The sequence below is a fragment of the Aotus nancymaae genome, unplaced genomic scaffold (genome assembly GCF_030222135.1).
Source record: "Aotus nancymaae isolate 86718 unplaced genomic scaffold, 86718_ANA_hifiasm-v0.15.2.pri h1tg000038l, whole genome shotgun sequence".
Classification (NCBI taxonomy): domain Eukaryota; kingdom Metazoa; phylum Chordata; class Mammalia; order Primates; family Aotidae; genus Aotus; species Aotus nancymaae.
In genome coordinates this window covers 6,570,350-6,596,207 of record NW_026988452.1, presented here as the reverse complement: position 1 = coordinate 6,596,207, position 25,858 = coordinate 6,570,350, and the positions used below count along the sequence as shown (strand labels likewise).

At 44.7% G+C, this 25,858-nt stretch overlaps 1 protein-coding gene across 1 annotated transcript; it reads right to left on the bottom strand.

Moving 5' to 3' along the window:
- Positions 1 to 1,771: 1,771 nt before the first annotated feature.
- Positions 1,772 to 25,253, bottom strand: DCLK3 (doublecortin like kinase 3). The gene is made up of 4 exons (XM_012455623.3): positions 23,402 to 25,253; positions 7,727 to 7,859; positions 4,189 to 4,356; positions 1,772 to 2,370 (listed from the first exon to the last, which is right to left on the bottom strand). The coding sequence occupies exons 1-4, from the start codon at positions 24,851 to 24,853 to the stop codon at positions 2,177 to 2,179; spliced, it is 1,947 nt and encodes a 648-aa protein (XP_012311046.2). The 5' UTR covers positions 24,854 to 25,253; the 3' UTR covers positions 1,772 to 2,176.
- Between the last annotated feature and the right edge of the window lie 605 nt (positions 25,254 to 25,858).

The window sequence follows — 25,858 nt, the reverse complement described above, 5'->3', positions numbered from 1 at the left end:
CAGCTCCACAGGGACTGGGCAGCCCCCTCTCCTCAGGGGTCTGAGTCCCAGCTCCGTAAGGCCCCTCCTCCAAGCTTCTGAGGTTAAAGCACCAGCTGATACTTCTCTGACATGGTTTCAAGTTTCTAGGGGACGTCAAGGGTTTGGTTTCCTGAGCAGCCAACTCTGAAATCCAGATTAGCATGCAAAAGCCTTACTAGGGAGCGGTCTCAGAATCATCACCCCTGGAAGGCAAAGGAAAGAAGCAGGATTGGGCAAGGGAGAAGTTGGGCTCTGATGCAGTCTCAACCACGAGTTCAGCCAACCCCACGAGCAGGCCCATAGTTGGATGGCCCTTCAGTATTGTCCCTATTTGGAACAAAGAAGCTGAGCCTCCATACCCTACATGGACTAGTCATTTGATGTGGCTTGCTTCAGGAGGGAGCTGAAAGGTATCTCTTCCAGTGGAGGGTAATTTCTGTACAGGGCTGAAAGCTGAGGGCCATCATCCAGCAGCACCCCAAACAGCTTATTCCCTTCAGTCTTGGAGGACCTGAGTGGCAAACTACAGTGTCCACTACAGGGGATTTCTCCTTCAATTTTTTTTTTTTTTTTTTTTTTTTTGAGATGATGAGATGGAGTCTCATCTCACTCTGTCTTTAGGCTGGAGTGCAGTAGCACGATCTTGGCTGACTGCAACCTCTGCCTGCCAGGTTCAGGTGATTCTCCTACCTCAGTCTCCTGAGTAGCTGAGATTACAGGCACGCACCACCATGCCCAGCTAATTTTTTGTATTTTTGGTAGAGACAGGGTTTCATGTGTTAGCCAGGATGGTCTCAATCTCCTGACCTCGTGATCTGCCCACCTTAGCCTCCCAAAGTGCTGGGATTACAGGTATGAGCCACCGCACCCAGCCTCTCCTTCAATCTTTGAGGTTTTAATAACTCCAACCTCTTCCCTTGGTTCTCCACCTAAGAACAGGAGCCACTTCCTGCAGTTACTACCTCTGAATTATACCAGAGCCTCCTCTGTGCTTTTTCCATTTTCCAAAACCTGATTAAGCAATTCCTTATGCTGAGTTCCTGTTTTCCTAATTAAAACACCCTTCACCTAGATGGCTCCAAAACTGTTAGGGAAGGTAGAAGTGAGAAACCCACACTCTTGACTGGATTTCGTGGTCTACTGACCAGGTCATGCATAATTAGGAAGGTCAATTTGGGAAGTATTAGGGTATGTCCTGCTGTCAGCTCACACATACTCCCAGGGTCATCTGCAAAGACCAATATTTCAGCACAGAAATCTGGAACGTGCCCTGGGTGTATGCCCCGCAGGTAGGAATGTGCTTGAACGCTGAGCTCCTTCGAGCCCCAGTGTAATCCATTTACTGCATTTCTGACATATTAATGCACTAAATGGCTCCCTAGTGATCTGAAGACATTAACACAGTCACAGCCTGAGTGCCTGACTTCACATAGAAATGACTCAGGCTCAGGGATAATTGGGCTGAAAAGCAGTATAACGGTATTGCAGAGGCAAGAATGATTTGATGGTTTGCTTTTCTCTTTCCATGTCTCAGACTGCACCAAATCTGATTTTGATAAGACCGAAATGCTAGAGATCATGATCAGTACATCCTAAATAAACAGGTCTTGTCAATTAATCAAGTGTCCTCCACATCCAATATGTAGTCATATCAGCTTCAGGAGTTGTGTCTGAACTATACATAATTCATTCCCTGGCTCTCATCACCAGCATAAAGAAGTAATCAGAATGCAGGCCCACTTCTGTTATTCAGAGCACATTTTATTAATACAGAAAGACCACAATGCACCTTATTCATCTCACGGCGGGGGCTGGGGGGGTTAGACCTGGTAGGCACCACTCCTGTAGTACAGAATAAACTTGGTTACAAAGAGGAAGCAAAACACATCATTATTACCAAAATTCCTCACTAATGACAATGCTTACCCCCAAAAAATGTATTAAAGGCTTTAAATATACAAATCTAAAAATATGTTGTGACATTTAACATTGACTTAGTTTATTTTTTAAATATGCTTTAAAATATACTGAGTGTCTCTCCCTCTGATTTGCCAATTATGTGAAGAAGCCTCTTTCATTGTTTTTCCCTCAGACTTCTATCTTTTTCTCTGTCCTTGAGCAGAACTGGGGGCTGAACAGATTCCTAAGGAGGTGACTATGATACCTGCTCAGCAACCCTCTTGTGCTGGCTCCGGAAGTGGCCCTCGCTGCTGGGGGACACCTGCTTCTGTCGTTTCACTGTATTGGTCTTGCCAGCCGTTTCGATCCAGGGGTGCTGAAGAACCTGATGAGCTGTGTAGCGCTTTTTGGGGTCTACCACCAGCAATCGGCTCACCAGATCTTTGGCAGCTGTCAGAATGAGAGAAGGGGGAAATGTGATGAATGCAGGTGGTTCTGAATTTTAATTCCCCACACATGCAATAAGAACACAAACATGCACGTCAGCACCAAGGCTGGCTGAAAGGCTCCTTCATATTCTAGAGCAGCACAGTCCAGTAGAAGACGGGAACACTCTCTATCTGCACTATCCACCTGCGGTTATTGAGCATTTGAAATCGGGCGTGTGAAACTGAGGAAGTGAATATTTACATGATTTACTTTGAAATGAATCTACAGTTGCTTTTAAATACCCATGTGTGGCAGCGGGGAGGGAGCTACCATGTTGGACAGCACAGCTGAAGAGGATGTTCATTCATTTCTCTAGAATCGCAGGGCCAGGCCCCCTCTTAACATCCCTGGCACCAGAGCAAAGGAACAAATGGAGGCCACATGCTATATATCTACATACCTTAAGGTTCCAAATCAAAACTAACACTTGCTAAATAAAATATGTTCAAACTTCCCAAGTCAATAAATATGCCTTTACATTGACAAAACGGAAAAATGTGTAAAGAAACCTAAAAAGTAAATAGTACAAATTCAAAATTGATTTTATTTTCTGCCCAAGACCATGACTGATTTTAGAGAAATGAGGTGACAGCTGGTGGGCCCAGCAGCAGGCAGAGAGCAGAAGAGATTTCCCCTGGCTTCCCGGCTCTCCCAGCCTGGCTCATTGAACCTGCTCTTCCAATCATTCAAGAAACGCGTAAGAGGAAAATATCTACTTTTCTGTTGCTGTCCTTTGCCTTTATTGAAGCAGGCCTCTTACTCAAGACCTGCTGCTCACCCACCAATCACCCCTCCCCTACACAGATGTCCAGCTTCTCCTGAGCACAGAGGGCCCAGATTCCTCCTCCACCACCCAATTCCAGCTGGGAAAAGTCTGCCCAGAAAATGCCCCAGCCCCACCACTGCCAGCATCACTCCTGCAAGGTCCTCAAATGACCTAGAGGCTGGAAGGCCAGATTTAAGTTAAGAATCCTCAGACCCTTTTGTATGAGTGTGGACAATGAGACACCCCAGCCAACATGTCCAAGCCCTCTCTACCCGCCCCAGACAGCCGCTCCTAGGCCACTCTATGGCATGGTGGGAAGAGGCTGGAAAGAGGCCTCACAAACTTTGGACGTGGGCTTGGGCCATTTGGACAGGGAACTTAGGGGTCCTAAGGAAGTGATCTAGAAGAGGAGACCTGGATTCTGAGGGCACATCCCCTAGCCCCCATACTCTCCTCACTCTGTAGAGAAGGCTGTGACTAGAGCAGGGCCCAGGACAGGGTCACCCTTGCCCAAATCTAAGGACAGTGCTGCACAGAACTTTCCAAAATGCTTTTTAGTCCCTCAATTCCCAGTTGCCACTGCCTTGTCAGCTCAAGATCCTCATCTACTGTAATGAGCCTCCCTCTCCCTACCTTATTTAAAGGGGGAAAAATGAAGATTTTCCCTTCCCTCATCCTCCAATGCCAGTGAGGAAATAGAGGCCAGGGATGGAGGCAGCCCAATAACTAAAATTAAACAGCATATTTAAGGAAAATTGAAAAAAAAATGTTATCACTCCTATTCTACTTATTTTTATTGTGAACCACGGTTTCTGTCACCCAGGCTGATGTGTGGTGGCATAATTATAGGTCACCACAGCCTCAAACTCTTGGGCTTAAGTGATCCCCCTGCTTCAGCCTCCAGAGAAGCTGGGACCACACCTGGCTAATTTGTTTTACTTTATGTGGTGGGTCCTCTACACATCTGACCTGAAAAACCCTCTTCTCCTGCGTGAGGAAGCCCCAGATCTCACCATCAGAGATATTGTCCCAGTAAGGGGGGAGGAACTCAAAGTGGCCCAGCTGGATGATGTTAAAGAGCTCGTCCTGGTCCCTCTCAGGACTGCGGAAGGGGGGAAAGCCGCACAGCAGGATATAGAGGATCACGCCAGCAGCCCACATGTCCACCTCCAGTCCATAACCTGCACAGACAGAGGCAGAGACACAAGCAAACCTGAGACCAGGCAGGGTCAAAGCTGATGAAATAAATGACAGAGTACTGTGGTTCTAAATAGATCTAAGTCACAGAGGATCCCAACTCTCAGCAACCGAGAGCTACTTCCAAACACAGCTCCCTGCTGCTAACTCCTATACATAAATAGTCTACACCATCATTACTCAAAGTGTGGTCCATGGACCACTGCCACTTTGCAATCCCTTATTACTGGTCTGTAGTAAAATGAGCACATAAATTGAAAGCAAGTGTTTGGAAACTCTCATAGTAATTTAACAAGACTGTGACATTCAGCTGCATGGTCGATGGGCACATCTCATTGAACAGCCACACATATCAGTTCAGGCATTGTCAAACACATAGTAAGTCACATGTGACACGAGATGTGTTCTAGTCACATGCAGCAGGACCATGAGCCCACACTGTACTGGAAATTTTAAAACTTGGCCTTTCACCAGAGATAGTTAGAGAAGCCCCAGTCTACGCTAGCAATCTCTGCTTCCTATATATCCATTGCCTTCTCTCTCGTTTAAAAAATATCATTTACTGGCTTTTTAAATGATTATTAAAAGACTGATGTTTACTAGCTATATCCCCCACATGTGCACACACTGGTACAACACACACACATAAACACACACACACACACACACAGACATGTTTATTTTTCCAAATAAAATTATTTACTTTTCTAAATAAAATTAGGATCACATTGCACCTATACTCTATTTTATTTACTTAATATTATATAATGGCATTTCCAATGTAAGAATTTCCTATGAAAAATATAAAAAATATTTTTTACAAACACAATTTCTAATAACTATTAGTATCCCCTTTACATAATAAATCCCTATGTTGTAATTTAAGTTTTTTCTAATTTTTTTAAAACAGTAAATAATTTTCTGATAAGCATCATTAAATATTGGTACACATCTCTAATTATATTCTTAAAATAACTTTCCAGAAATGAAATGGACAAAGTAATACACAGTAAAGGTTTTTGATACATATTACACAATTGTCCTCCCAAAACTTATCACAGCAATATATACATTTTCAAACACTTTCTAACTTTCTACAATTAGAAAAAGAAAACACTTGACCGCTGTAATTCAGAAGTTAGATATTCATGATTAAGCCCCAGAGTAAGTTTGTCAAAACACAAATCAGCAGGAAAATACTAAGAGAATAAGTCACTAATGACCCCTTTTGGCCTCTCCTCAGTTGTCAACCATCCCACTGTTGAGAGGGACTGATTTTGCTGGGCCTCATCAATCTCTAGAAATGTCCCTTGGTCTCTATGACAATGCACTTTCCAGAACCTCTCTGAGCTGCCCAGCCCCGTCTCTACTGACCCCTCCTTCCTTCTCTCATCCCTGAGCTCTTGGTCTCCTCAAGAATCTGACCTTAGCTCTCATTGCTGGCATCACCAAGGAGCTCATTATCGACCAGCTCTGTGCTGAGGAGTCTCCAAGCCATATGCTCAGCTCACAGCTTCTCCTCCTTGCCAAGTGGACAACTCCATTATCCATCCTGATATCTCTACAAAGTCAGTGTGTTCAAAACTAAACTCACCCCATCCCCCATCCCCCAAAAGAGTTATCCTTTCCCATACCCTGTTTTAGTTGGCGCTACCACCAATATGTGGTTTTCCCAAGAGTTCATGTTGCCTATTTGTTCTCTTTTCTTCTCTTAGCCAGTTCATCGATGCCACACCAAGTCTAAACACCTCTACCCAGTCTTCTCATTTCCAGAGAATTGAAGCTCAACCTACCCAACTGATAGAGTTTGTATATTTGTCCCCTCCAAATCTCACTTTGAAATGTGATTCCCAGTGTTGGATGTGGGGCCTGGTGGGAAGTGATTGGATGATGGGGATGGATCCTTCATGAATGGCTTAGTACCATCCCCTTGGTGACAAGTGAGTTCTCATTCAGGTAGTTCACTTAGGATCTGGTTGTTTAGAAATCTGGGACGTCCTCCCTCTCTCTCTCTTGCTCCCAGTCCCACCATGTAACATGCCGGTTACCTGTCACCTTCCACCATGAGTGTAAGCTTCCTAAAGCCCTTACCAGAAGCAGAGCAGATGGCTGGCACCATGCTTGTACAGCCTGCAGAACCCTAAGCCAATTAAACTTCTTTTCTTTATAAATTACCCAGCCTTCATTATTTCTATGGTAACACAAAAACCTGACTAATACACCAACCGTGTTTCTCTCTGGTCCATTGAGGTTAGTCTTCTCCACGTCTCTACCACCTGACCTCACGCATGTTGTCATCTTCTCATCTTTTCCTTTTTTTTTTTTTTTGAGACAGAGTTTCGCTCTTGTTGTCCAGGCTGGAGTGCAATGGCATGATCTCGGCTCACTGAAACCTCCACCTCCCAGGTTCAAGCAATTCTCCTGCCTCAGCCTCCCGAGTAGCTGGGATTACAGGCATGCACCACCACGCCCAGCTAATTTCTTTGTATTTTTAGTAGAGAGGGGGGTTCTCACCATGTTGGCCAGGCTGGTTTCGAACTCCTGACCTCAGGTGATCCACCCACCTCGGCCTCCCACAGTTCTGGGATTACAGGTGTAAGCCACCACGCCCAGTCATCTCCTCATCTCAGTTGTCCTGATGCTTCTGCTGCTGGAAAACTATCCATCCATTCTCCCTGTCACCAACCCTGCAATCTGACAAGAGTCTTCCCATATTACCTATGGTGGGTAAACGGATCTCTCCTGGAGTGCCACAGTAGTCAAATAGTCATTCATATATTTAGAGCCATATCATAACTACTATTTCCTTTTCAAATGTTTTAGAAAGTATGTTACTAACACAGCTCATTGGATCCTTACATAATATACAAGTAGGTAGTAAATATTCATAGAGTTCATGGAGGAAAATGGACTCCCTTTTTCCTTTATATGCTAGGTTGGTGAAGAAATTTTTAAACCAAGTACCATAAGGACTGCTTTAATTCTCTCCCGTTAGAGATAGCCTTGGGTCAGTGGCCCTAACGGCCTACTTGCTTGAGTTCCCCACCTGATTCTCCACCATCTTTCATCTCACTGTCCTGCCTAAACACACTACACACACACACACACACACACACACACACACACACACACACACACACACAGACCCATTCACTGTAACAAGGGCATCCCTAATGAGGAGAAAGCTCTCATGCTTTGGTCAAGCCTACTTCAAATATTTTCATTAAGGTCCAAATCCAAGCCTAAGTGTCAATTCTCTGAAATTTATTCCATATTGAAAACTAGTAAATATTAGAAATGAAACATTTGTTAGTAAAAGAGCTAGAGTCCCACAGATGGATGTGTAACACTTACCTTTCTCAGAAAGAATTTCAGGAGCTACGTAAGTCGGGGTCCCACACACAGTAAATATAGGTCTCACCACGTGCTTTGCAAGTCCAAAATCAGCCAATTTTAAGGTAGTAGATTTGTCCTCATTTCGCTGAACCTGTAAGAAACCAAAATCCCCAAACCATCAAAACTGTGATTAGAAAAAAGAAGGGATACTAATGAAACAACAGGCATGCATGGTCACGATAAGCAAATGATAAACCTACGTGCGCTTACAGCTTAACCCAACACCGACAAAGCTAACTTGACCTCAGTGACGAGTGCTCACATTCAACTAAAGAACCAGTGAGTTAGATTTACTATGCCGTCCAATATGGTAGCACCGTATTGTCACAGTGGCTACTTAAATTTATCAGTTAAAATTAAATTAAAAATTTAGCTTCTCAGCTGCATTAGGCACATTTCAAGTGCTCAAAAGCCACTTGTGGCTTGTGGCTACTAAGTTGGGAAACACAGATAGACACATGTCTATTGTCACGGAAAGGTCTATTAGATAGCATTGAGTTAGAACAAGGATCAAGGATACTTTGAGCACAGACCAGCTTTCATGAGCATTGGAAAATGCTTTTAGGCAATGCAAAGGCTGGGCAGAAGGAAAAAACTGGGAATGAAAATGAAAAAGTGTGAGGCAGGAGTGAGGGGAAGATGGGCATGGTTAATTGGTACAAAAAGAATAGTTAGAAAGAATGAATAAAACCTATTATTTGATAATAAAACAGGGTGACTATAGTCAATGATAATTTAATTGTACATTTTAAAATAACTAAGAGTATAATTGGATTATTTGTATTAGGTTGGTGCAAAAGTAATCACACAAGGATAAATGCTTGAGGGATGGATACCCCATTCTCCATGATGCAATGATTATGCATTGCATGCCTGTATCAAAACATCTCAAGTATCCAAAAATGTATGCACCTAGTATGTACCCTGATATGGTTTGGCTGTGTCCCGACCCAAATCTCATCTTGAATTGTAACTCCCACAGTTCCCACATGTTGTGGGAGAATCCCAGTGAGAGGTAATTGATTCGTAGGGCCAAGTCTTTCCCATGCTGTTCTCATGATAGTGAATAAGTCTCACGAGATCTCACAGTTTTAATAGTGGGAGTTTGCCTGCACAAGCTCTCTCTCTTTGCCTGCTGCCATCCATGTAAGATGTGACTTGCTCCTCCTTACCTTCCACCATGATTGTGGGAAGGCCTTCCCAGCCATGTGGAACCATAAGTCCCTTAGACCTCTTTCTTCCCAGTCTCAGGTATGTCTTTATCAGCAGCATGAAAACAGACTGACACAGTAAATCGGTTCCAGTAGAGTGGGGTGTTGCTGAAAAGATACCCAAAAATGCGGAAGCAACTTTGGAACTGGCTAACAGGCAGAGAATGGAACAGTTTGGAGGGCTCAGAAGACAGAAATATGTTGGAAATTATGTAACTTCCTAGAGTCTTGTTGAATGGCTTTGCCCAAAATGCTGCTAGCCATATGGACAACAAAGTCCAGACTGAGGTAGTTTCAGATGGAAATAAGGAACTTGTTGGGAACTGATGCAAAGGTGGCTCTTGTTACATTTTAGCAAAGAGACTGGTGGCATTTTGCCCCTTCCCTAGAGATTTATGAAACTTTGAACTTGAGAGAGATGATTTAGGGTATCTGGCAGAAGAAATTTTTAAGCAGTAAAGCATTCAAGAGGTGATTGGGTGCTGTTAAAGGCATTCAAGTTTTATAAGGGAAAAAAGCATAAAAGTTTGGAAACTTCGCAGCGTGACAATGTGATAGAAAAGAAAATCCCATTTTCTGACAATAAATTAAAGCCAGCTGCAGAAATTTGCATAAGTAACAAGGACCCAAATGTTAATCCCCAAGACAATGGGGAAAATGTCTCCAGGACATGCCAGAGGTCTTCATGGCAGCCCATCCTATCACAGGCCCAGAGACCTACAAGGAAAAAGTGGTTTTGTGGGCTGGGCCCAGGATCCCCATGCTGTGTACAGTCTAGGGACTTGGTGCCCTGCATCCCAGCCACTCCAGCAACGGCTGAAAGGGGCAAACATAAAGCTCAGGTTATGAGTTCAGAGGATGCAAGCCTTGGCAGCTTCCATGTGGTGTTGAGCGTGCCAGTGCACAGAAGTCAAGAATTGGGGTTTGGGAACCTCCACCTAGATTTCAGAGGATGTATGGAAAAGCCTGGATGTCCAGGCAAAAGTTTGCTGCAGGGGCGGGGCTCTTATGCAGACCCTCTGCTAGGGCAGTGCAGAAGGGAAATGTGGGGTCAGATCCCCCACACAGAGTCCCTACTGGGGCACCACCTATGGAGCTGTGAGAAGAAGGCCATTGTCCTTCAGACCCCAGAATGGTAGACCCACTGACGGCTTGCACCATGTGCCTGCAAAAGCCACAGATTCTCAATGCCAGCCTGTGAAAGCAGCCAGGAGAGAGGCTGGACCCTTGCAAAACCACAGGAGCAGAGCTGCCCAAGACCATGGGAACCCACCTCTCACATCAGCGTGACCTGGATGTGAAACCTGGAGTCAAAGGAGATCATTTTGGAGCTTTAAGATTTCACTGCACCACTGGATTTCAGACTTGCATGGGGCCTATAGCCCCTTTGTTTTGGCCAATTTCTCCCAGTTGAAATGGCTGTATTTACCAAATACCTGTACCCTGATTGTATCTAGGAAGTAACTAACTTGCTTTTGATTCTACAGGCTCATAGGCAGAAGGGACTTTCCTCGTCTTGGATGAGACTTTGTACTGCGGACTCTTAAGTTAATGCTGAAATGAGTTAAGACTTTGGGGGACTGTTGAGAAGGCATGATTGGCTTTGAAACGTGAGGACCTGAGATTTGGGAGGGGTCGGGGCAGAATGATATAGTTTGGCTGTGCCCCCACCTAAATCTCATCTTGAATTGTAACTCCCACAATTCCCACATGTTGTGGGAGGAACCCAGTAGGAGGTAATTGAATCATGGAGGCAGGTCTTTCCCGTGCTGTTCTTATGATAGTGAATCAGTCTCACAAGATCTGATGGTTTTAAAAACGGAAGTATCCCTGCACAAGCTCTCTCTTTGCCTGCTGCCATCCATGTAAGATGTAACTTGCTCCTCCTTGCCTTCCACCATAATTGTGGGAAGTCCTCCCCAGCCATGTGAAACTATAAGTCCATTAAACTTCTTTTTCTTCCCAGTCTCAGGTATGTCTTTATCAGAAGCATGAGAATTGACTAATACATACCCACAAAAATTAAAAATTAAAAAAAGAAGAAGAAGACCAATAAGCAGGGGAGAGATGTTAAATACAGGCCCTCATTGGGAGGGGTGGGGATTAAGAATCAAACAGGCCGGGAGTCTTTGGATAATTCCAACTCCAAGACCTGCAGCTGGATGGTCTTGGACAAATTTCTGTATTCATCTGAGCCTCTGTTTTCTCATTTGTTTAAAAAAAAAATGGGGCTGGGGCAAGTGCAGTGGCTCACACCTGTAATCCCAGCTCTTTGGGAGGTCAAGGTGGGAGGCTCTCTTGAGGCCAGGAGTTCAAGGCCAGCCTGGGCAACAGGGGGAGACCCTGTCTCTACAGATAGTAAAAATATTAGCCAGGCATGATAGTGCATGCCTGTGGTCCCAGCTACTCTGGAGGCTGAGGTAGAGAAGGATCACTTGAGTCTGGGAAGTCGAGGCTGCAATGTGCCATGATTGCACCACTGCACTCCAACCTGAGCAATAGAGCAAGATCCTGTCTCAAAATAAAAAAGGGGAGAATGGGAGTGGCAGTTTCCAGCAAATATGCTTATGTCAGGAGTTTCATTCAATGTATGTAATCTGCCTAGCAAAGTATTAGCTCTAGAGTGACCAAAAGGCCCAGTTTGCATTGGACTTCCACCAGGTTTTAGAAAAGCGTAGAATTGGTCAATTTTTAAAATAGAAAAAGGGCACAGTCACCTTCACTCTGAATGAATACAGAATCTCAAATGCTCCCTCCTTGTCCTCCCTCGAAACGTATCCCACCTGAGTCATTCCTTCAAACAAGCCCAGGTGACTGGTTTTCTCATCTCTGGTAAGCCAATTCCTGAGTCTCATGCCTTCAAACAAGCCCAGGTGACTGGCTTTCTCATCTCTGGTAAGCCAATTCCCATTGCCAAATTGTTATGTCCTGTCCTCCTTCCCCAACAAAAGATTTGATATAAGATTATGATTGTTGGAAAAAGTTGGATCTTAACCTGAAAGAAACTAATCTCAAGAGCTAAGCGTGGCAAGTATTTAGGTCACTATGCTAGAAAAAATAAAACTAAAGTTATGTGTTATATTTCACATGAAAAAAAAAAACAAAAAAAAAAAAATGAGGGCACAAACCCAGCATATCTTGCAGCAAGTAAAAGATGTGTTGGTGCCCCCTGCCATGGAAGAAATTTTCCAGTTTGAGAGAAGGTTAAATAATCAGATGCAACTCAATACTCCAGCCTCCTTCCAAACTAGCCGGCACCCACACACTTAGTAAGATCCGAGGGTAACTGCCCTGTTTCTCAGGATTGAAGCTGATTGCTCAGACCAAAGGTAAAGCAAGCAGTTAATTAGACCACTGTGTGAAAACTTACTAGAATAAACCTGGGCAATCTTATCCAACCACAGCTGTAGGAGAAATCATCAACTCGTCTGCAGGCACACACCCTCACGTCTCTCCTGGAACTGGGCCAAAGGCTCCCCATGCTCCTACCAGTGCCTGGACAGGTGGGCAGTGGGGGAACTCTGCCTCTCCCTGGGACCCATCACAGCCATGGGCAACACCTAGAATGGGAGGGTGGAGCCGCCTTTCCCCTGCCTCTCCAGACCAGAATAAATTCTCCACACTTGCTCCGGTTTCTGCCAGTGAGCTTACATCTCCATAAGCAGCATGTGTCTTAATTACTGAGCCTGAGTCGCCACCAGACAATCTAATCAATGTCTCCATAATTAACCTCACCAAATGGAAAATCATAAATTTAGAAGTAAAATGAAATTCCACTCGGTCTGCATATAGAAACTGACATAGCCCAAAAGGGGACAACAGGGTAATTACAAGAATAATTTAGGCCAGAAAATCTAGTTTAGAAGGGAAGGAAAACAAAATAATGTGATACCTAGAATGACCAGATGGACCATATACATTAATCATATTCACTGGTGACTGCTGAAAAAATGTCTCTCACAAATATTTATAAATTAGCAGCATTAAAAGCATTTGGCTGACTGGCCAGGTGCAGTGGCTCATGTAATCCCAGTACTCTGGGAGGCTTAGGCGGGTGGATCACTTGAGGTCAGGAGTTCGAGACCAGCCTGGCCAAAATGGTGAAACCCCATGTCTACTAAAAATACAAAAAACAAAAACAAAAAATTACCTGGGCATAGTGGCAGGCACCTGTAATCCCAGCTACTCAGGAGGCTGAGGCAAGAGAATCACTTGAATCCTGGAGATGGAGGTTGCAGTGAGCTGAGATGGAGCCACTGCACTCCAGCCTGGATGACAGAGTGAAGCTCCATCTTAAAAATAAATTAATTAAATAAAACATTTGGCTGACTTAGTACACCAAAGTAAGAAGTGTGTTCCTATTCAAAATAAGTGAAACGTTACCTTCCTCATGGAAACCCCCAATTTCAAAACCTGGCTCCACTGAGCTCGTAGCAGATTATTTTGGAAACTTGTACTTGCTTTGAAAATTTATCACGTTAACTACCCAGATACTTAAGGATATATTTTCAAAATGCCAAGTCTGTTTTTGAAGTATTATACGGACCCGTCTGAGATACATTGTGCCTCTTCTAGTGTCTTCCTGGTCTAGCTTCTCTCTTTCAGTCTGAGGATCATCCCCTGAGCATCAACGACTGCACAAGCAGAACTGGGGGCAGTTAAGATCAGTGGTGCCATTGTCCCTTCCAGAGAGTGGCCTCAGATGGCCTGATGTTTTCAATTCTTCTGCTTCCAGTTTCTGCTGTCAAGAGTTATTTAATATTCTCCAGTGTTGTCATTTATTTCCCCGACCTAAGCTGCTTAATTACATTTAAGGTCACACACTCTCTGCAAGGTTTTTGGCTTATTTTTGCAACAAGCATCTCACATATTTGGCTTCAGAATAGTTCCTGTGTTAAACCTTGAAATCAAATAAGTGATGTTATCCTGGAATAATTCTTCCTCCCAGAATCTGTGGGACTTCTGATACCATCAAACCCAAACCTCCACCCAAACAAAAAACGTGTCTCAAACATCCTCCCACCAGACTATCATGCATGTCTGAATGAAATCTCAAAATGGAAAAGACTCCACAACTCTATGCAGTAGTCCATCCCATTTATGGCAAGCTTAGCTTGTGAGGAGATTCACCCCTATGTTGATTCAGAATTCCTTTCCCACTCCTGCTTTCTAAATCTGCCTTCTCCAGTGATGCTGAATAAGAACATGTCCCTCCAAAGATGGGAAACAAGTACCATGATCCTCAGTTCACCTCTGGCTTCTCCAAGCTAGCATTTGTGATGATTAATTTGAGATGCAAACTTGACAGGATTAAGGAATACCTAATACTGGTAAAGCATCGTAGGGGGGTGCGGTCTGTTAGGTGTTTCCAGCGGAGATTGGCGTGTGAATCCAGGTGGACCAAGTGCAGAAGATCTGCCCTCAATATGGATGAGCAGCATCCAGTCAGCTGGGGGCTTGGATAGAACAAAAGTAGGGGAAAGGCAATTGATGTCTCTCTCTCTCCCTCTCTGTCTCCCTCTTTCTCCCCTTTCCTCCTTGGACATCAGAACTGCAGGCTCTCCAGCCTTTGGGCTCCAAGACTTATACCAGTAACCCCTGGGTTCTCCGGCCTTTGGACTTGGACTGAGTCATGCTACTGGTATCCTAGGGTCTCCAGTTTGCAGACAGCCAGTCATGGGACTTCTCAGTCTCCATAATCATGTGAGTCAAGTCCCCTAATAAATCCCTTTTCGTACCTCTCTATAAACATATATCCCATTGGTTCTGTCTCTCTAGAGAACTCTGGCTGATACAGCAACCGAGGATCCTCTGGCGAATCCTTACAGGACCTGGTCTCCTGGTCACCCTCCCTCACTCGTCCCTATTCTGAGTGCAGCCCCTGGACCCTGGACCAGCACCCTCAGCTCTTCCTGTGAGCTCTCAGCTGCCCCAGAGCCCCTGAACCAGAATCTGCATTTCCTCATGACCTCAGAGAGATCTGTGTGCACAGTAAAGTTCTGGACGGCCCCATGTCATCCATGCCTTTCTTGACCAAGAATGCTCAGCACCAAACGCCACACACCATGTGTGATTTGATCAGAGCAGAGGACCTCAGGACTTGCAGCTGACCACGCAATGGGTGGCCATCAAGGCAGCCGAAGACTCCATCAAATGACCCACTTTAATGTCCCTGCCTCAGAAAACCTTTCGGGGCTTTTGCAGAGCCCCCTTTGCACACATCTCACTTTGCCCTCACCCCACATCTCCCTGTATCTATTTTGCAGCCTAGTTAAACTCGCTGCTCTGAGCCATTTTCCTGCTGGGGCTCATGTTCTCTCACTGAAAGGGTGTAAGAGATTATTTTACATGGCACTGTAAGGACTGTTATCTGTCTGCACCTATCACCCCCTTTTCCAGCCACACCAGTGTCATGCTTGAAATCCAGATGATTAATATGTAAATGTTATTTACATATGCATTTAGATAACATCTGGGTCATCTCAAAGCCTCAAGAAGAATCTTTATTTTTCTGAACAATTAACTCTGCTCTCTCGCCTTCAATGGTACCTCGATTTAAAGGTGATCTTGCAATTTTCATCTCTGAGCAGTAGATGGCAGCAGAGTACAGACCAAACAACAAGTGGCTCCCTTAAGGAGAATTAAGACATAGATAAAGCTTATTTATTGTTGCCACCTTCTTACTTGATCCTTCATAATTTCTTGTACTTTTTCCCTCCAAGGTCCATTTTCAACTGGCTGTGAAGAATGAAATGATCTTGGAAACCAATTAACATTAAAATGCCAATATCTAAAATCTGTTTATATTTCAACAGCAAAATATACCATAATATAGGCTGGGTGCAGTGGCTCAGACCTGTAATCCCAGCACTTTGGAAGGCCAAGGCAGGTGGATCGCTTGAGTCCAGGAGTTTGAGAAGAGCCTAGGCAACATGGCGAAACCTCATCTCTACAAAAAATTAGCCAGGCGTGGTGGCTCACACCTGTGGTTCCAGCTACTTGGGAGGCTAAGGTGGGAGGAGTCTGGAAGGCAGAGGTTGCAGTGAGCAGAGATAACACCACTGCACTCCAGCCTGGGCGACAGAGTGAGACATCTCAAAATATATGTACAAATACCATAAATACACACACACTATAATACAAAAGTATGACTTTATCCTCACTGAGGACAAAGTCTTTTCTAGGACTTGTCACATGACATGCTCACAATATGCTTTTGGTGTCTGTTTACTGCATCCACTTATTTCTACTTAATTAAAATCTCATATTGATTCAACAGATATTCACAGACCTACCATCTGCCAGGCAGTGTTCTCAATATTAGGAATGAATTAGTGAATGAAACAGATAAAGTTCCTTTTCTTACAAAGCCTCCTTTATATTAATACACAATATTCAAATAAATATGTAATGTCAGGCACTGATAAGTGTTATGAAAAAATAAAAGTGGGATAAAAGCTGCGTTGTCTAGTACAGTATCCACCAAGTACACATGGCTATTGATTTTTACATGAAACTTAAAATTCAGTTCCTCAGACAGGAGGAACTGCCCATGTGGCTAGTGGCTACCCTATTGGGCTGGGCAGATACAGGATATCTCCATCATCACAGAAAATTCTTTATTATTATTATTTTACTTTAAGTTCTGGGGTACATGTTCAGATCTTGCAAGACTGTTATATAGGTATACACATGCCATGGTGGTTCGCTGCCTCCATCCCCCGGTCACCTACATTAGGTATTTCTCCCAGTGTTATCCCTCCCCAATCTCCCCACCCTGCTATCCCTCCCCTAACCCCCTAACCCTCAACAGGCCCCAGGGTGTGATGTTCCCCTCCCTGTGTCCATGTGTTCTCATTGTTCAACACCCACCTATGAGTGAGAACATGTGGTGTTTGTTTTTCTGTTCTTGTGTCAGTTTGCTGAGAATGATGGTTTCCAGATTCATCCATGTCCCTGCAAAGGACATGAATTCATCCTTTTTATGGCTGCATAGTATTCCATGATGTATATGTGCCACATTTTCTTTATCCAGTCTATCATTGGTGGGCATTCGGGTTGGTTCCAGGTCTCTGCTATTGTAAACAGTGCCGCAATGAACATACATATCACAGAAAATTCTACTGGGCAATGCTGGCACAGACAGTTTGTTTTTTGTTTTTTTTAATAGGGTGGTTAAGGAAGGACTCACTGAGGAAGTAACATCTGAAAGAAGGCAGGCATGAGCCATATTAAGATGGGAGGAGCAAGTTTTCAGGTAAAAGAAACAGCAAATGCAAAGGCCCAGGGGCATGCATGGCTCGATGTAGCAAGCAGGGGCAGGAGCAGAGCTAGACAGGAGCTGAGTGGCTGTAGAGGATCTTTGAGAGGAAGACAGAGGCCACATGATATAAGACCTTCCAGGCCACGGAAATGACCTTGGCTTTTATTCTGCATGTGAATGTGCAGGGAAGCTAATGGCAGCTCTGAGCATAGAAGTCACTGTGATGCACTGTCTTTTTAACCAGGTGTCTGGTCAGAGGTGGCCAGCACAGCTGATGAAGGAATGGGACTTTGGACTGTAGCTGTTTCCTGAAATTGACAGCCTCATATTTCATAGCACACTTTACGTCATCCAATCGGATGATCATCTCAAATTCAAGATGCTGGAAACTGATTTCACCTCGACCCTGCTTCTCTCAGTTCCCCAACCCAGAGACTGGCTCCATCATCACATAAAGATTCTGTCATATCTCCCAAGTTTAAGAAAACATAACCCGCATTTTCTCTACATCCCTCTTCAGCTACTGTCCCATTTCTATGATCTCCTTCACATACACACACACACACACACCACCCCCTTGAAAGAGATATCTATACACACTGTCTACAGTATTCCACCTTCTATTCCATCCTGAACTCAGTCAGACTCTCAGCCCCGTAACTGCAAAGAAACTACCCTTCTCTATTAGAAAAAGGGGCCACAACTCATCCAGCTCCAGGTCAGAAACATGTCACTCTTGAGTCCTCTCTTTCCTCATCCACCACATTCAATCTACTCACAAGTCTTGTCTTTATCCTCAGGATGACCACTTCTCCCCATCTCTACTGCAGTCCCCAAGACCAAGCCACCATCATCTCTTGCTGGGACCATGGCAGCGGACTCCTCACTTCTCTTCTCCCCACCTCGCATAACCCCTAACCCATGGGACTTCCACAAGAAGATGAACCATAACCTGAGGGTTTCTGTTGCAATTAGACAACTAGACCTTAGATCTCAGAAACCTGAAGAGGTTTACTGAGCTGTTTCCTCAGCTTAAGAGCATTTTCAAAATGCCCTTCAAGAGTTTTAGGAAACTTAATCTTAGATCCTCAAATGGCCCACAAGAATATACTCTTTTAGAGAAGTGATAACACACATGAACACAGGGGTAAGAGGGTGAAAGGAAGGTACTGTTATATTCCTTTACCGAATGACCTGACCTTCAGGCCTCCTTGATGAAATGAGGTCACAGTTTTAGAAGATATCCACCAAGTTGATAAATAGGAGTCATGCTTTAAAATTGTCTTTGTTGTTGATAATTTACTGCAAACAGTAATTTATTAGACATGTATCCTTTTAGGTGGATGTTTCAAAAGGAACTTACAGAGGAAAGAAAACCTCGATCCTCAAGATGACCCAGTGTCTAGAATTTTGAAGACTGAGAAACTTCCTGTAACCTTTGCCTATGTGGCCAAACCCTGGACAATATGTAAGCTCACCGAGTATACAGATACAATTATTGTCCTGGAAATTGCTGAAATGGATACCGAGAGCCTTTCTTACCAATGTAAACCTACAGTCATAACTGCAATGATTTCTGACAAGAATACACCCTGCCTGCAGTTCTCTAGAGGAGTTCAATCTCTTATATAACAGCATTCTCTCTGACTTGATCAAAATTGGCCAATGACCTAAAGGCTTGTATCACTGCACTTTTTCTTTGGTAATTTCATGTTATTGCTGAAATCCACATTATTTTATTAAGTAGAGCTTAAGTATACTTCATAGTTGTTACCAATTTTTTAAATTAATATGATTGGGGTATAAATGCATTCATGAATACTTGGACTACTAATGAGAAGATATGAATACCTCTGTCTTGGAAGCTAAGGGAAAGGAGATTGAAATTGAAGCTGGTAGCATAGAATCTTGCTGATCGAGGAAAATTATGCATTGCAGAACCAGTGACTACCATAGCAATATGGTATGTGAGTCCTTCTTGTATATCAAAGTAGAAAGGAAAAAGAACTTACAGAATTCAGACCAACAAAATGACTGAACAGGTTTATTGTAGAGAGAGAATGAGCAGGAAGTGTGGTGGGCTACTTTATATCCTTCTAGACTTTCCCTGCCACCCTTGGGGACACCAGTCAGTGCCCTGCCCTAGTTATATTTGCCAGTAAATATACAGACAAGTCTGTTCCTTCCTAGAACTAGCAGGAGGCCAGAAAGAGGGTACAATCTTTGTCCTTGACCAAGCTGAGACCTGTCCCCACCATCCCCACCACCATCTTTCCTGGATTTCACGGGCTCTCTGCTCCCAACACTCCAGAGCCATAGCAGAGGGGGCAGTAGGGGAATTGGAGACATGAGCACCCTACATGCCAGTGGAGGTGCAGCAGCCTCCCCACCCTGCTCATTCCTTTCCACTCTGTTTCCAGTGCAAGAACACATCCTTCTCATTCCCATATTCTGGAAGAAATTTTCTCAAATGACCATGCTCAATGCTCATGTCTGACACCTCCTCAGTCTCTTCCCCCACCCCACTCACCCAGCTTTCTTTGATGGATATAATCTCTCAGTCATCAGCTATAATAAATAACCTGGCATGTGCCCTTCCACCCTATATGAGCTGGTCTAACCATCATCATCACTTCTCCAGCTCCTGTTTACTTCCCCGCTTCCTTCCCCAGGGCCCAGCCAACACCACCCAGCATATTCCAACCCCTCCAAGAAGTACACACTGGCAGAAGAAGCAGTTAACACTGGTATTTCTGCAAGCTAGAAATTCTTATACTTAAAAATTCTTTTGCAAGATCTCAGGAGTCTAAATAGCCTTAAGGGAAGAAGAGCACCATCATGTTATCGGGAAATGTGATCAATAGAAATAGATAAACTCAGTAACATAGGCCTAAAATTTTACTCCAGGGCCCAATTATCAGACATAAATATTTCTGTTCATTAAAACATAAGCTTGCTATCTATATTCATTAGTAGCTTTTAGCATATACAGATAGTCTCTAAAAGCAGCAACACTTACAATCAGCCGTGTGATCAAGTTAGTTCTGACATGATCACTTCCCAAAGCTTAGCAAAAACAGGTCTTAAAAGACTCAGCAACCATTCATTAAAGGAAGAAACAATTAGTTTGACAATATAAAGCTCAACACTAGTGCAAAACACTAAATTAAAGGCAACTGAAAAACACTAACTTGTGGACAGTTGTCACCAATGTGATATTTATTAATATTTTAAATCTTAGAAGGCCAAACAGATTTGCAATGTAATTACATCAGCAACTTGCTAAAGCCAGACAATGAGTCAACTGTCAAACCAACATTATCTCTATCTGTCTGAAAAACCAGAAAGCGCTGACATCAGACAGCATTTAGACTTCTGACATAACAATATGTTGAACTTTACTCACCCAGAAAAAGGATAAACATGTTTTATAAATGTGACAGGCCTGTCCATTTTGATAAATGCAAGCTGACAGATTACCCACAGGAGAACAAGCATATTAACCTATTTCACATAAAGTGGCTCAAATATATAGGCTTCTACAGTTTCTGAAGAAGCCATACCACCACCAAAAAAAAAGTTTTCATTTGAAAAATATATATATGATCTTTCTTCAAAATCAGAAAAAAGAAAGGGTCTACATATCAATTGGGATCAATTCCAATAAACAAAAACTCATGCATTTAGACTGAAAAAATTATAGCCACTCTATAGTTTGCCTTCTCTCTCTGTCTCACACACACATACACACACACACACACACACACACACACACAATTCCATTGCCCCAGAGCACTAAACATATTAGCTTGTCCATATTAAACACATTCCTTGCTGTTTTCCTATTTCCTCAAACCATCCTCCATGCGATCGTAAACAGTGCTGACTTTCTCCATCTCAAAAATAGCTGGTAAATCCCTTCACACAAGTGAGAGCGTCTATTACCCAAGAGATGGGCTGACTCAACCGACTGGTTCCAGGATCTTGTTAGAAAATGTAAACTAAGCTAACTGTCTCCAAAAGAAAATGATCTGATGCCACATAGCTGAGAACTTGTGTGACTGTTAAAATGCTATAGTAGGCACATGTCTGAAATGTTCGGCTCATGGGACCTCCCCAGGCCTCTAAAGGCATGTCTCCCGCTTAGACAATTCAGTGAAAGAAGCAGAGTTGTTGAAGAACACTGTTCTGCTGCAATTCCGAAGTGTCCGTAATAAAGACCGTACAGTACATTCCACATGGAAGACATCCGGGCTCAGAATCGAAAGGCAGGAACGATCAAAAAGCAAGTAAAGAAAAGGACAAGGACATCCAGCTAATGCAAAAGTGAAACTGTTCAAAGAGAGTTATTTGATGGTAATTCAGACCACTTAGCCAAGCAGTCAAATTGCTTCTGTAATTCTATGAAATAGGACAAAAACAAGGTTGCTCGACTTAGTGGTCAAGGTAGACCTCATTTCACCAGATAATTAGCTTGACTCACTCAGTGTTTCACCTGCTTGTAAGAGCAGTTTACAGACAGGCGAATGCACTGGGATGGTGTTTCCAGGCTGGGTCTACAGCCATGGAAAGGAAAGGAAAGGGCTAAATCCCTTCCCCCACCCTCCCAGTGCCCTGCAAAGTATGGCTCATCGAAATCACTGTCCATTCACCACTGCTTTATCTGCAGCAACGTGACTTTGAATGCTTACTCATGTTACTCCCCTTGATAGCAGGGTTGTTTTTAATGTGATAATAGAGGTAGCTGCTGCCACCAATGGAGTTCTTGCCGCTTCTCAGGCAGCATGGCATGGCCTGTAGGCATTCATACAACCAATATGTATTAAATGTCGACCATGTAGCAGACTGTTCTAGGTTTGGGAGTACAGTCTGAATAAAACAAAGTCCATGCTGTCATGGAACTTTCTTTCCAGTAAGAGGAGGAAGACAGAAAAGTAAATATTGACTCTATCAAGTGGTAACTGCGGCTATAAAGAAGAAAGTGGGTGAAAGTGGCAGAGGGTGACGGTGTCATCCTGACAAAGACCTCCTGGCACACACTTGTAGTCAAACATATTAAGCTTACTGACTCATTCCAATAAGGGAGAACACATACTGTTGGGATCAGAGACTCTAAGAGCATGTTAAAGGACTCATGATCGTGTGTGGGCTGTGTGAGATGATTTGGGGAAGGATTCAGTCATGAAAGCAGGGTTTTGCTCTGCGCTAGATAGTGTCAGCACGTGGGGGTAATTCTATAATTGGATATCTTAATAATTCTTACGTGAAGGATGAAGCAACACAGTCACTCACAGCAGCCACAAAGGGGATATGTGACCATATTTGTGGTTTGGACAATATTCTTATTTTTATCTGCATTTAGACATCAGTATAAAGGTGTTTTGCTTTTGTCTTGATCCATTATGGTCACAGAGTGGCCTTATCTGATGTCGTGATCTGTGAAAGTGTTTATGCTCAACAGGAGAATGATGTAACTGAGATAAGAGTGTCAGGCCAGCTCCCAGCCGTCAGGGGCTGCTTTTCTTTTTCCCATGCTCAAACTGCAGGCAACCTTCCAAAATAGTCGCTATTACCATTTCTCTTTTACAAATGATGAAACTAAGGTCCAGCAAGATAAAGGACTTCTCCTAGAGCAAGCGACTAAGAAAGCCAGGATTCAAACCCAGGTTATCTGACTCCAGAGCCAGACTCACAGGCACTTCCTACACAGACCCCTGCAGCGCTGCACCTTTTGAGCTCCTTGGCAAAGTGTTATCTTCAAAAAGACCAAAGTGGCATCTCTACTTTGCTAAGGGTGGATGATGCACACAAAGCCTCGAGAGGAAGCTGCCACCAGTAGACACTCCCAGTACCTATGTGCCCAAGAAATTAAGTCCGCCTGGTCATCAAGACAAAAGTATTTTTCTCCCAGAGATGAGGATACATTATCCATTTTACTTAAATTGGAAGGTTTCTTTTTCCGTAAGTTAGACAAAACTAATTTATCTCAGCAACTTATGACCTATAAACATAGGTTTTAATACCGGAACAAGTATGTTAAAATAACATAAAAGTAAAGTTCCAGTGTGTAAAGGTGACAAGAGTATAAAGCAATTAATATCGATTTTATCCCATATTCTAAAAACACCCTCTCCCATATCATCAGAAGTCGGGGCTTACCAAAAGGTTTTCTGGTTTGAGGTCCCGGTGGACGATGCTCTTGTCGTGCATGTGGACAAGGGCCTTGCATAAGTCCATGATCATGAGGGCAGCGTCGGGCTCTGGGAACTTCACACTTTCTATGATGGCGTCAAAAAGATCTCCTCCCTGCACATACTCCAGGATCAGGTAGATTTCCGTGTCTGTTTCGTAGACTTCATGCAGTTTCACGATGTTGGGGTGAGAGAGGCTCTGGATGATCAAGATCTCGCTGTCCACCATGTCCTCCTTGCCCTTGAGTCTGGACTTGTCAATGATCTTCATCGCATAGGCCTGCCTGGTCTCGCGGTGCCTGCACTCCTTCACGATAGCAAAGTTCCCGTCCCCAATGACCCGGCCAGTCTCATAGTGCTTCTCCACATTGGCGGCAATGACGCCCACGGGCCGCGGCTTCCGACCGCTGGGCCGCTCTGGCTTGTTCTCTTCTGGCCTCGTCTTGGGCTCCTTTTCTAGCTTTGCAGGTTGGTCATCTCTGAGAGTCGTCTTTCTGCCTCCAGACAGGCACGGCCTTTTCTCCTTCTCTGCCTCCTTCTCTTCTCCTCGGGTCCTGGGAAGCTTCTCAAAGCCAGCCTGGTGCTCTCTCAGGAGCCAGCCGCCATGCTTGCTCCTGCTCATGAGTCTGGTGTCTTTCTTCACCTCCCTCGGCCCCTCCTCTGTAACAGGAGGAACTTCCGCAAGGTCCTTCTTGGCCTTAGCTGCTCCCTGAGCATGGCTTTCTTGATCCTCCGGGCCTCTGTCCTCTTTCTTGTCCATGCTCTTGCTGGGTCTCCTTGGCTCCTGAGTGGGATTCCTGGGGCTGCTCCTGTGGCTGTCACCCTTCCACACTTCCTCCCCGCCTGCAGGATTTGCCTCAGGAGACCTCCTGCAACTTCTGGTCCTCACCAGCTTCTCCATGTCATACACTGGGCCCTTCTCCATATCCAGCTCACTGGTCCCCAGAGAAAGCCTCTCCCTCTGCAGGCTCTGCTGGAGTTCCCTCTCCCTCTTGCACTTCTCGCATCTGATAATTTCACCTGAGGTCTTTTCAATCTCCACCCCGAGATGCTTCTCTCCCCTTGCGTGCCTCTCTTCTAGAGTGGCTTCCCTGGGCAGCTTGCTACCGGGTTCCGGCTCCCATTTCCCCCTTCCCAACTTCTTCTGGGTCCTCGCTCTGTCATCTAGTGAGAGCTCCTCAGGAATCTTCCCCTGGTGCCTCATGGCTGCCTTGTACCCTGCAACCTCACTGCAGCTCTTGGGGGTCTCCGTCTCCCCACAGCGGTGGTCTCCTTTCAGAGCCTTGCTATACAGCCTGCTCCTCAGCCTTGGTGAAGGGGCGCGGCTGTGCTGGGCCAGTGTCAGGGCCCGGGCTTTGTTGGGGTACAGTTCTTCTACAGCCACCTGAATGCTCTTCAGTGTCAGTGGTTCTTTGCCCATTGCTATGAAAGCATCCCCTTCCCTGAAGAAATCAGAGACGCTCCTGATTTCCCTGCCCTTGAGGTTAAATAGTTTTCTCACGCGGTCATTCTTCCATCTGGGAGAGCCCAGGGCTTCTGAGATGTCCGCTAAGAGCTGCTCGAACGTCTGCACCGACCGCCTGTTGAGGAGCAGGGTGATCTTTCGGGGGCGCTGCCCACCCAGCTTCACCACGGTCACGACCCTGGGCTTCAGCGGGCTGTTCTCAGGGTGTGCCGAGTGAAGGCTGTTCCGAGGGCAGAACAAGGGCACGACAGGGCCACGCGGCCCCAGGAATGGTTTCTCCAGATTCCCTCGGCCAGCAGGCAGCCAGGAGCCTTGCAGCTTCCGCTCTGTGATTCTCGAGCTTAAACATTTTAGAGAATGGTCACATAGGCCTTGCTGTCCTGCAACAGGAAAAGGACAAAAGGAAAAGTCAAGATGGGTTCAGAGAGCCCTCAGCCTTCACCAAAGCTTTACTAAAGATGACTGATTCTAGTATTACACTTTATGAGTGTGGTCTCTGAGAGGCTGTTAGAAATGATGGAGCCTTGGCCGGGCACGGTGGCTCACGCCTGTAATCCCAGCACTTTGGGAGGCCGAGGCGGGTGGATCACGAGGTCAAGAGATCGAGACCATCCTGGTCAACATGGTGAAACCCCATCTCTACTAATACAAAATATTAGCTGGGCATGGTGGCACATGCCTGTAATCCCAGCTACTCAGGAGGCTGAGGCAGGAGAATTGCCTGAACCCAGGAGGCGGAGGTTGCGGTGAGCTGAGATCGCGTCATTGCACTCCAGCCTGGCTAACAAGAGCGAAACTGCGTCTCAAAAAAAAAAAAAAAAGAAAGAAAAGAAATGATGGAGCCTTTATACTTAGTCTCCTCTACACCAGGAGTGCAGAACAGAGTCAGCGCTGGGCCTGCAGTCATTCCTGCAGACCTCATGGGAGCCACAGGATGGGCCACACCTTGAGAGCTGATAC

Bases quoted from the DNA above. Each gene is read 5' to 3' on its own strand.
- DCLK3 (XM_012455623.3), bottom strand. From the start codon at position 24,853: ATGGGCAAAGAACCACTGACACTGAAGAGCATTCAGGTGGCTGTAGAA. The intron at 7,860-23,401 runs GTAAGCCCCGAC...GGTTTCTTACAG, and splicing joins TCAAACCAGAAAACCTTTTG to GTTCAGCGAAATGAGGACAA. The intron at 2,371-4,188 runs GTGAGATCTGGG...TCATTCTGACAG, and splicing joins CTGGGACAATATCTCTGATG to CTGCCAAAGATCTGGTGAGC.